General features: G+C 36.4%; 1 protein-coding gene across 4 annotated transcripts in view; it reads right to left on the bottom strand.

Annotated features, from left to right (window-relative positions):
- BRAF (B-Raf proto-oncogene, serine/threonine kinase) overlaps nt 1–12,839 on the bottom strand; it is a 211,387-nt gene that overhangs the window by 25,803 nt on the left and 172,745 nt on the right. For 3 of the 4 annotated variants that reach the window (XM_010359812.2, XM_030931931.1, XM_030931930.1), the window contains exons 14-16: nt 7,069–7,115; nt 6,160–6,278; nt 2,327–2,458 (exon numbers count right to left, since the gene is read on the bottom strand). In XM_010359812.2, the coding sequence (XP_010358114.1) occupies nt 2,327–2,458; nt 6,160–6,278; nt 7,069–7,115 (298 nt within the window). Of the gene's footprint in view, nt 1–89; nt 172–2,326; nt 2,459–6,159; nt 6,279–7,068; nt 7,116–12,839 lie in introns of all 4 variants that reach the window. The other variant, XR_004057859.1, reaches the window with a different exon arrangement.

Here is a 12,839-nt window from a genome sequence, read left to right as displayed (position 1 = left end):
CCATTAAATACTTAACTTGGTTTCAGACTAGCAAATTCCAGAAGGTTCTAACTATACTATTAGAAAGAATTAACTAGTAAAGGCCTTACCCTTCTGTTGGTCACACATTCCTCTCATGGAGAGTAAGCCCTTGCCACATCATTTATTATACTCCCATGGAGGACAAAGCACCTAAAATGCCAAGAAGTGGATGAGTGCAGAACTCTGGGATGCTTTTATCCGTATTTTGGAGATAATACTTGTTTCTATATTATAATTTTATTACTGTATTAAGATAAACATATTCACTGACAAATGAATTTCATCCAGATCTTAGGTTCATAAATTTTTATTAATTTGTAGTCTATATGATAAATCAACTGAAACTAAAATAAAAATCCCTAATTCCTCCAGAAAAATATTATGTACAGGAAAAGTGAACATGGTACAGGATGTTATGCTCTATGATCGAATTAATAAGACTATAAAAGGCAGATGACATGAAGCTTGTAAATTAGAGACCATTTCGCTACCCTGACTGCCACTGTCAAATCAATCATTTCAGTGATATAGATCTATCTATCACAAGTACAGTAAGAACAATGTTTCAATTATGTTCTTTAGCTGAAATTTCAGTCCACCCTGAATCTAAGTTTCATGCAGGCTTAAAACATCAGATCCAAAGTCATGTTGTTTCACACTCAAAACTAAGACTCAACATTCTAAAGCTATGAAGTAGTTAGAAAGGCCAACACCAACTAAAATTTAGTTTTATAATGAACTGGGTAGAAATGTAGCCTTTTTTAAAAACCATCAAACATAGTCAAGACCACTGTTGTGTAAGGGGCATATGGTGATTCGATAAGTACACACACAAAGTACATGGTAACTTAAGAGATTATTTCTCCGATATCACAATAGGTGAAGTGAGAAAGCTACTCAGAGTTAGCACCAAAAAGAGAGAGTTGAGCTCTTGACAAAACAGACCAAATCACTTAAATGAAGCAGTAACATTTATATACAAGAACTACCATCTCATTAGGTTGGGAAGTTATGATGAAATACCTAAAAAGCTTGCACTCTTATTAAAAAAATTATTTAGACTGGTGATTCTCAACTTTGGTCTGTATTGGAATCACCTGGGAAACAGAAAAAAATGTAGGTGATTGGCTCCTCCCCATTTTTAGAATCTGCACCAGTATCTTTTTTTTTTTTTTTTTTTTGAGACGGAGTCTCGCTCTATCGCCGGGGCTGGAGTGCAGTGGCCGGATCTCAGCTCACTGCAAGCTCCGCCTCCCGGGTTCCCGCCATTCTCCTGCCTCAGCCTCCCGAGTAGCTGGGACTACAGGCGCCCGCCACCTCGCCCGGCTAGATTTTTGTAGTTTTTTTAGTAGAGACGGGGTTTCACCGTGTTAGCCAGGATGGTCTCGATCTCCTGACCTCGTGATCCGCCCGTCTCGGCCTCCCAAAGTGCTGGGATTACAGGCTTGAGCCACCGCGCCCGGCCAGTATCCCCTTTTTTAAACAAAATTCCCAGGTGATTCTGAGGCAAATCACAGCATAAAGTCTAAATATTCTTTAATTAGAGTTGATGTGGTCAACTAGTGTTTTTAATATACTAACAGGGTAACTGTTGTAATCTCTCTCCACACACCTTCACAAACCTTTTAAAATGTAGTCATTCAAGGTAATTTTAGTAAAGACAATTCACTTTTCTTGGCCAATTTTAAAAGTCTAAGCAAGCTTACTGAGGCAGAGATAGAAAAGGCTAAGAGCTCCATGAGGCTATATTAGTACCTTCTGGAAGGTAAGGGACAGGGAACAGGAGCTGAGGAAGGAAATAAGTAAAAAATTACCCTCCTACTAGAATTCTCATTATAGAAAAATCAAAGCGTGATTCCTTCCATTTACCTAGTTTTAAAAATTAAAGATTTCAAGAAATCTTAGTAATTCTAAAAGAATTTAATATAAAGAAGCTCACAGCTGAGTGCCTGTTCTGACAGCACAACTGTGATACAGTGAATAGCATAATGCCCAGATGCTACAGTAGCAGAGCTCATTCTTCTAACTGTGCTATGGTCAAGAAGTATCCATTGTTGTATCTGTAGTTTCTAGTCAGAAAATCAGGAATTTTATTCCATTGTAACATTTATGACTGATATTCGAAGGAAAGGACTTACCTGTTGCTATTACTGCCAAAAGTATACAAACGATTTCTAAAACTGGTAACAAAAATCAAGAATTCTATCCTTCATGCTTACCCAGAAGTTAACACTTATTTTCTACAACTACCTGGAGCCTTGTATACAGATGGCAAAATAAACACCAAGAGGTGGTAAATATTTACCTGGTCCCTGTTATTGATGTTTGAATAAGGTAACTGTCCAGTCATCAATTCATACAGAACAATCCCAAAGGCATATACATCCGACTGAAAGCTGTATGGATTTTTATCTTGCATTCTGATGACTTCTGGTGCCTGTTAGAACATACAAAGAAAAATATTCTAGTTAATTCTTCACTTCAACTGACCAAAGACTGAAAAACAAGCTATTATAATTCCTAGGGTAATGCTTTTACCGTTAAAACATCTGTCTAATATGTAATCAATTCTCTTAATAGTCAAAGAAATAAAATTAAGATGAAGAAAAAACCCTCTGCTCTATAAACTCAGAAAAGAGACAGTATTAGCAGAGATTTTGTTATTGTATTACTAAGGTTTTATAATTTGGTAATTATTCAGGCAACCTCTTTCTGCACAAAATACCATCACTGCCATTTGAATTCTTCCCACGATTTACCCTATTAGAATCAGTTCCCACTTCCCATTCTTGATTCAGCAAAGAAATACTAGATTTGTGGTTATAAGATGCTTAGGAGCAGCATAACTACTGTAGTAACTGTCCTAGAATTTAAGTTTTCCCATTGGTACAAACAACTTTTCTCATCTGAGGACACCTTAGAAAATAATGGTAGAATTTCAAGACTGATAAACTCAAATCCCCTTTCAAACTATGGAATCAGCATATGTTATAAACATGCCATGGATGCTTTATTAACAAAAGCAAGACAGCGGGTAGATTTAGTAAAAGATGGTATAAAGAATCTTTTGGCTGCTGCTTCTTGGGCAATGAAACAATCCTATTTGCTACAGTTTTACACATTTTAGTCATTGTATTGCACAATTAGGTTTCTTATTTACATGAAATACAATAAACAGTTGGTTAAATATGAGCTTAAAAGAGTTATTCTTTCACCTTGTGTCTTCTGTATTGTTTCATTTGGAAGGAATCGAAATGGCAGTATATTAATGAAAAGTTTATGACAATGTCAATTTGACAGCAAAAGTGGTACTAACTCTGCAAAAATGGCTGAAAGACCTGGGACAAAATTCCTGGTTATTGGTCTGGGTAAGGCAGGCATCTCACAGGGAGAGGCAATAATGGCACTCAGCAACAGCTGCAAATGAGAATGACCCGTGGAGCCTTAAACCCCTCAACGTCCAGACTACACTCCAGTCCAATCACAGAACATATCAGAGTCTGGGGGTGGGACCCAAACATTAATTAGTCTTTAAAGCTCCCCAGATGATTCTAATGTCCAACCAAAGTTGAGAACCACTGATGGAAGATCTGTGGGATGTCCTGAAGAGCACGAGAGGATGGAAGTGAAGGAGAAAGTTGATCTACTTCGCTTTGTCATACATTTTGTTCATAGTTGCTTTTAGTAATACAGTACAAAATAAACCACATATAACTGTGATGTAATGAGCAAGCCAGAATACTGAGAGGTTGGTATGGCAAAGGTACAATTTTCAAAGCCTAAACCAATTTTTGTGAGAGATGAAGTAGAAATCAGATGAACTGCTTTTTTCTTTTAATTTAGTTTTATCTCACACTGTTGGTGGTAGTTTGATGAAAAGTTGCATGTCACCTATTTTAAGAAATGCATGACGAATCTTCAATTTAGCAATTTAATTTGTAAAAACTCTCACAAAGGTTTCTTTCTCTCCTAAGATATAAATAAAACAAAGTTGAGAAGAACATTGTATATAATTCAGAGGACCACACAGCCTTAGTTATAACCAAATTCTTCTCTCCTATGATATGAATGTTCCATATTTGTTTCTGAGGGCAGTACCAACCCAGGATGGGTTTAACAATGAAGGGTGCTGTTGGCTATTATTCTCTTGTCGTAAAACTCAGCATGGAAGAATACAGGTATCAACAAAAAATTAATTGTAAGAAAATATAAAACTTTATGTATAATAATCTACAAACTGTATTAACGAAGGTTTTTGAAAAAGTAAGGACAAAACTGGAGACTTGATTGAGCCTAACTCTCCCACAAAGTTAAAAATTAATATACTTTAGAAGCACGTGACTATTGTTTATAGTTTTAGGTTTTGCAATTTCAGCACTTACAATCTGTTTTCCCTCATCGTTTTAGGATACAATGCCATTGTTTTCACAAGGTGTGTATGCCTTAATAAAGGTGCCTGACATCAGATTATAGTTATTAATTTTTCTATCACTTATAATTATAAATTAAAACAGTTAAACATGTTAAATAATGAAAAAAATCTAGCTAACTCCAATCACTGAATCTTAGAAACAGAAGGGGCATTAGAAATCTACTAGTCCAACTCAACATTTCAGATCAAGAGACTTAGAGGAGGTTAGGGTACTAGAATACTCTTCTACCTTGCCACTTGCCCTAATTCTACTTACTGTCATAAGAAATCATAGCTCAATTTAACTCTAGGTTTATTCGGACAAACTTGGGAGTCCTACCTTGGACTTCCCTTTTTGGAGACTGCTACATACAGTTTGCTGCTTTGAAAGCCTTTACAACTTTTCTGTTTCCAGCAGGGTGCCCGAAAGTCTTAGGGCAGATTAAGTTATTTAAAGCTTAGAATTACACTAAGACTTTTGGGAAAGGCTGTATTCAGCTTAGAGCTGTAGTTTTCTAACTTTTTGGTCTCGGGACTCTTTTTCACTCTTAAAAATTATTGAGGACGCTAAAGCACTTTTCTTTATGTGGATTGTATCTGTGGATATTTATCATTAAAATTTAATGGAGAAATTAAACTATTAATTCATTTAACTGTTAAAATAATAACCAGCAGATGTTAACACAGATCATTCATTTTAAATGAAAAGTAACTATTATCAAAAACAAAGTTTAGTAAGAATAGTAGTACAATTATCCTCCTTTTATGGTTTAGAGATGGGGTCTCACTTTGTTGAGCAGGCCAGTCAACTCCTGGGATCAAATGATCCTCCTGCCCCAGCCTCCCAAATAGCTGGAACTATGGGCTTGAGCCACCATGCCTGGCCTGTGATTCTCTTCAATGTCTGACTTAACAGAAGCCAGCTGGATTCTCATATTTGCTTTTGCACGCAATCTGTTGCGATGTGTTGTTTTGGTTGAATGATATAAAGAAAATCTTGTCTCACAAAGGAAAGATCTTGTGGGCCCTCTAAAACGCTGTGAGGGACCCTTTTAAGAATGCTGTTTTAGGGAATGATTCATAATGACTGAGCTTTCCACAGCTTGCTGCAACTGCACAGAAGTTTTAGTTCCCTTCTTTTAGAACTTCTCTTTCTTCTTTTTCACAAAGCAAAAAACAGGAAGAAAGAAAGAGCTATGCAAGACAGCACAAGGCTGTTAATCTACCTCTCTTTTTTTTTGTCTTTCCTCTTCTAGCTGCCCCATAATTAGGAGACTCTTTCTAGTCTAAAGGAGTAACTTTCCAAATTAGGCTTAAATAAGACTGTGAAACAGCTTCTCTGTTAAAAGGAGTAGTTTTCTTAGCAAAACCATAATAATGGCTGTAGATCACACCTGCCTTAAATTGCATACCTGTTTTTTTTCAACAGGATACACAGAACATTTTGAACACAAAATACTTTAAACAATTTTGAATAAAATATAAAACACTGTTTATAAGACATATATTTTTGTTTGAGATACACTGAAACTGGTTTCAAAATACTCTTTTTAAGGGTAAAGAAAAAAGTTAAAAAATCTATTTACATGAAAAATAAGAACATTGATTTTTGTGAATACTGGGGACTATGAAAATACTATAGTTGAAACCTTCAGTGACTTTCTAGTAACTCAGCAGCATCTCAGGGCCAAAAATTTAATCAGTGGAAAAATAGCCTCAATTCTTACCATCCACAAAATGGATCCAGACAACTGTTCAAACTGATGGGACCCACTCCATCGAGATTTCACTGTAGCTAGACCAAAATCACCTATTTTTACTGTGAGGTCTTCATGAAGAAATATATCTGAGGTGTAGTAAGTAAAGGAAAACAGTAGATCTCATTTTCCTATCAGAGCAAGCATTATGAAGATTTTAGGTAAGAGATCTAATTTCTATAATTCTGTAATACAATATTCTTTAAAACACAGTACTTCATCTTTCCTCTTAAAGTCAATAAGTATGTCTAAAACAATGATTAGTTCTATTTAGCTTATACAACCTGCTTTTAAGATTTTGGGGGCTTGAAATGTGCTAGGATGAGGTGAGATGCTTTCCTAAGTTTACGGGAGAACCTGAAACTTTCCCATTAGATTTTAGCAATGTAGGACCAGATATTCTCTTGGCACTCCTGGGCAAGCTGTACAGGCTCTTCATTGGAATGAAGATGCTGCAGACAGTATCTTAGTCTGCACTTGGGGAAGAAGAAATACTATGTTTTTCTCACCTCGTTGTTATATAATTTAGAGCCTTCAGTTATATCTCAACTACCACTGAGCAAGGTCAGAGGTCTGAAAGGGACTCAAAGTTACAAAACTATCAGTTTTATAGTGCTGATAAAATGTAAGCAAGCAATAAAAAAATCCTACTATTGTAAAGACTTCTGACAGATTTTCTTGTAAAGTTCAGTTGTCGAGAAACCAAAAGCAGGCTGTGGTATCCTGCTCTCCTATACACGCATGCATAATTCTTTGTTAATTCTCTTTACAGTATATCGAACTTAGCATGAAAACTGTTTTTACATAATGTGAAGACAAAATGCAGAAGAAAAAGTCAGGATGTTTTCAAACTTCGCAGACAAATTTCAGGAAGGATACTATTACTCTTGAGGTCTCTGTGGATGATTGACTTGGCGTGTAAGTAACTGAAAAACAAAACATCATTTTAACCTGAGTAGGGCTAAAGGACTCTGGCCTCAAAATCTATAGAACATACTTAGGGGTGTAAAGACTTATTTAGAATCATGATACAATTGAAAATTGTACATTGTGATAAACCCTTTACAGAATATCAAAATAGACTGTAAATGAATTGAAGATTATGGAAACATATCACTATAATGGTACAGTCGAAATCTTGTTTTCTATTAGAAGACTTTGCTTTATCTTTTACTAGTTACCAATACAAACCTTTCACTCCAGTCAAGCCTATTTATCCATGTCCCTTAAATATACCTTGATATTTAATTCCATCACTGTGTTCAATGCTCCCCTCCTACACCCAACCCTCCAAGTTAGCTTTCGTTCTATTTTCCACCTATTCGTATCCATCCTTTAAAACTGAATACAAATTGTAACTCCTGAGTGAAGCTTTCCCATGACTAACCCAACTGAAAGTGATCTTTCACTGTTCAACTTATACAGTAATTATCACAATAATGGCTTGATTCACGTGTTTTTTCAATGTGCCTATGTTCACTTCTATTTGGAATGTAAACTACTAGAACTAGAACATGCAGTTTGGCAATTAAAACTATTTTTAAAGGTAGTTGTCATATACTCTTAATCTTCTTAAAATAGTGAGGAGCAAACTTTCTCTAAAATGGCCATAGTGAGTCTGTTTTAGAGTCAATGATAACTTTAAAATCATCTATGTTACCCCTAAAAACTGCTTTAGCTACATTCATTGAAGTAAAAGGCAGCGTTGTTGTCATTTTGTTTTTTCTTTTGGAGACAAAGTCTTGCTGTATCACCAGGCTGGAGTGTAGTGGCATGACCTTGGCTCACTGCAATCTCCACCTCCTGGGCTCAAGCGATCCTCCTGTCTCAGAAGGGCTGTGTCTTGTTTATTTCTTTGTATACCCAGTGCCTAGAACAGTGCCTGGTATGTGTGGTAAGTATTCAATACATGTCTATTGAATCAACTACAACAAGATGCATATAATGTGCTAGTCAAGGTTATTTTTCTTAATTGAATACTGGAGAGAATAGATATATGATACTTCTGAAATCTGACAATGATCATTAGACAGTTTTACCTTAAAATGAGAATTTAAAATCCAAATGGTATAATCAAAATCATGCAATGAACACTGTTAAAAATGGAAGATTTGCAAATAACCACAATTATTTATGCTTTCTCATCTTCATTTAAACTTCCTCATTCTTCCCAACATCAAAATTTTAAAAGTATTTTCTAGATAAAATTTTCATTTCAAATTACTATTTATCTAAAGTAATCCCTTCTCCAATTACTATTTCATATTACAGTTTATGTTCTTCATAGCATTTGCTACAATTGAAAATTATCTTGTCATGACTTTAGGCTCAGTATTCTATATCACATTGTCACTCTTTCATTGAAAGAAAATGTGATGTCAGTTATAGGTCTCACTGCTTACAAAATTCTGCAGTGACATACAAAGTTAAAAACTGGTGGAAATAAATGGGCCTCAATCAAAGCTTTAAGATGGTGAGATCTTATCTCCATTAGAAAGAAAGGGGGATAAAAGATGATGGTGTTGGTTGGTAGAGCTAGGTCCTGCACTCAGAGAGACCTTGGGATCTAGTATACAACAAAGGTGTTGGTCTTTGAAAGGAGGTTCTTTTTCCTGCAAGACTTAAAAACAAAAACAAATGGGATTTAACCATATGAAAACAGAGAGGCATGCTGAAGTTAAAAGAGGGGAAGATAAAGGTGTTCTCCATGGGATGGTGTTAATCCTTTCAACAAATTTGATGTGAAGGAATATAGCAAGAATAAAGTAGATAGAAATGTAATTGGGGAGAGTGAGGAGAGAAATTTTCTGACCATGAAAGTACTGGATAATTAACAAGATACAAATGTAATTGGGGAACTAGTGATATAACCAGCACAGAAGTTGTATAGCATAAACCTGTTATAGGCCAAGTTGCATAAAAATACAACCTGAAATAACACCACTTTATACCTGTGTGATCCTTTATAACTTACAAACTGCTTTTTAAATTTTTATCTCATTGAATAATTCTCTTTCTGTAATCCTTCTGTAATAAAAGCAGCAAAGAGTAGAAGTCCAGGTCTGTAGAATGAAAGGCTGGAAGGAAAAGGGAGTCTAATTCTCCAGCTAGAGAAATGGGATGAGACAACCCAATCCCTACATAAGATAATGTTTCACAGTAATCACTACCCCAGATAATTCTAAATAGGCGGACACTAAAACATCATTTCCTAAGCACCACCCAGTTCAATGGAAAATGCCCACACACACACACACACACACACACACACACACACACACACACAGAAAATAAAAATCTCACAAAACCGTTTGTGGGGTAAGGAAGGGAACAAGAATATATTAACTTTGCCATAGATGACACAGAAGTCAATCCCTTAATTAAGATAATTAGATTGGACCTCCCTCTTTCCTTGGTAAGATGTTAAGGAGAGCATTACAGGTTTACAAAAGTACTAGGAAAGAACAAATATGCTATCAACCAAAGGAACAACACATTCTCTTGATAGGTTTCTCTTAACAGTCTCATTCCTTGAAGAAAAAGTGTCCAGCTACAGAACCATTTAATCTTAGAGCTACAAAATCATCTGGTAAAATTTCTTCTCACACTACTTCAAGCTCTTATCCAAGATTCAGCTTTTCCACATTCTTACAGAGCATAACGTGGTGCCCCAAATTAAAAGCAGTACTTCAGATTGGATCTAACCAACACAAACTATGGTGAGATCCTCGTCTTCATCTCCCTCATGGTGGGCATACAACATTAAATCAGACATTATTGTGATTGTTACGGCAGCCAAAGTCATGCTACTGAGTCCAATTAAAATATATTCAATTACATGCTTCCTGCGAATGGGTCAAAATTTATGACAATAGAATAAAAAAAAAGGGCAGAAAAAGAATTATATTCAATTACAATCCTAGAATAATTATTTTTGAATTGCTCCTATAAAACATTTTCCTCATCTTATACTTTAGCTGGGACTACAGGCACTCGCCACCATGCCCAGTTAATTTTAGTATTTTTAGTAGAGATGGAGTTTCACCATGTTGGCTAGGATGGGCTTGATCTCTTGACCTCGTGATCTGCCTGCATCAGCCTCCCAAAGTGCTGGGATTACAGGCTTGAGCCACCATGCCCGGCCTTAGGATTTTTAATTTTGTAGACATGGTCTATAATTTCAGACTATAACTTTAGCTTTCACTAAAAAAATCAGTTTTTTCTTGGCTGCTTCATTTTTCTTTAATAAAACACAGGTTATTTTTATTTTCTTGTTTCAAGAGTCTTACGTGAGAAGTGAAAAAGGGGAGATTTTTAAAGATCAGCATGCTAATAATTCCTCACATAAGTTACTTCTAAATATGTAATTATATTCAAGAGAGGACTGAGGATAGGAATCTCATTCTAGTTTGCTGTCTTCAGGTATGATCATTCATCCAGTATGAACCCAGTCAAATCCTGTCATTCATGTTACATCTCTTGATCTTATCCTTTAGAAAACCACGAGAGATTATCATTAAAAGGCCTATTGATAATATTGCTATGCCATTTGGCTAATTTATCAGCTTAGCTTATTTGTAAAAGCCACCAGTGCCTCTCACTTAAGTCTACTGCTATTTTCAAGTATTTTAAACTATTGGTAAAACACAGAACTGACCTACTTAGACATTTGCATGTCAGCCCTCTTTCACCTAATACTGCACAATTTTACAAAGGTTCATCAGACTTTAGGCAGCAAGATGAGTCTCTCCTTGGGTGACCACCTGGACTGGTAGGTGTGACAGTGGTGACAGTGTCAAATTACGGTCTTCCTTATACTTTGATGCCCTCTGCTCCCTTATTACAACCCTGGAAAGTAAGATTAATGAGAATGGCATTCTGTTACTTCTCTGTAGTCAGTAATCATTTATCAATTTAAAAATAATTAAACTCTCCAATAGGTAAAGTTCACATATTTTAAAGTTGTGCTCCATAGTGGCCTAAATTCTATTTTTACCCTGATTTTTTTGTTTCCTTCTTTTTTTTTATTGAGACAGGGTGTTGCTCTCCTGCCTAGGTAGGAGTACAGTGGCATCATCACAGCTCACTGCAGCCTCAACCTCCTGGGCTCAAGAGATCTACCCAACTCAGCATCTTGTGTAGCTGGGACTACAGGTGGGCACCACCATGCGTGGATAATTAAAAAACTGTTTTGTATAGATGGGTCTCACTATGTTGCCCAGGCTGGTCTTGAACTCCTGGGCTCAAGCCATCCTCCCACCTTGGCCTCCCAAAGTGATGGAATTACAGGTGTAAGCCATCAGGTATTTTTCACTTTTAAAAACTGAAATTTACTGAGGTACAATTTACATACAAGATGCACCCATTTTACATGAACAGTTTAAAAAGTTTCAACACACACACACACTTGTGTAATGACCAGTCACAATCAACATAAAAAATATCCATCACCCCAGAAAGTTTCTTCATACATTTTTGCAATTAATAACATCCCCTTAGGCTTGGGCAACCATTGATAATGACTTCTGTCACTACAGATTAATTTTGCCTTTTCTCAAATTTCACATAAACAGAATCACCTGACTTCTTTTGCTCAGCATAACAATTCTGAGATTCACACACTGGCTGCATGCAGTGTTACAGGGTATGGGTATATCACAACCTATCTATTTACTTACTGGACATTGTGTTGTTCCTAGTTTGTGGCAAATATGAAGAAGATGCTGTATTCATACACAAGTCTTTGTTGGTGACTGATGGTTTCATTTCTTTTGGGTAATTAGGTAGGATTAGAATTGCACAAATGGTAAATTTAACTTTAAAAGAAACTGCCAACCTGATCCCTAAAATGGCTGTATCATTTAAAAACTTTACCAGCAATGTATGAGAGTTCCAGTTGTTCTTCATCCTTGAAAATACTTTGTATTGCTGGTTCTGATTATAGATTATTTATTTTTTTATTTATTTAAGACGGAGTTTTGCCCTTGTCGCCCAGGCTAGAGTGCAATGGCACAATCTTGGCTCACTGCAACCTCTGCCTCCCGGGTTCAAGTGATTCTCCTGCCTCAGCCTCCCAAGTAGCTGGGATTACAGGCATGTACCACCAAACCCGGCTAATTTTGTATTTTTAGTAGAGATGAGGCGTTACCATTTTGGTTAGGCTGGTCTTGAACTCCTGACCTCAAGTGATCCATCTGCCTTGGCCTCCCAAACTGCTGGGACTAAGAGGCGTGAGCCACCGCGCCCGGCCCTGATTATAGGTATTTTAAATGACTTGTCAAACCATGAAACGCCAAAGTAGAGGAGGAACCAGCTGAGGAGTAGAGAGTGAGTAGAAGGGTAATCAGGAGAATATGCTTGAAAGCAGTGTTTCTCACACTTTAATACGGACACAAATCATTTGGGGATCTTGTTAAAATGCAGTCTTTGATTCAGGTCTAGGGTGGTATCTAAAACTTAGCATTTCTAAAAGGCTTCCAGGTAGTCCAGATGCTATTCAGACCACATTCTGAGCAGCAAGAAACTAAGAACACAAACAAGGCATTAAGAACCTGTTTCATGAAGAAGAGTGATCAACTGTATCAGATGTTTCTGACAGGTCAAATAAACTGTGGACTGAGAATTTTACTGCTGGATCTAGCAACATGGAG

This window comes from Rhinopithecus roxellana, chromosome 6, assembly GCF_007565055.1.
Source record: "Rhinopithecus roxellana isolate Shanxi Qingling chromosome 6, ASM756505v1, whole genome shotgun sequence".
Taxonomy (NCBI): Eukaryota; Metazoa; Chordata; class Mammalia; order Primates; family Cercopithecidae; genus Rhinopithecus; species Rhinopithecus roxellana.
This window is presented reverse-complemented; position numbering and strand designations above follow the sequence as displayed.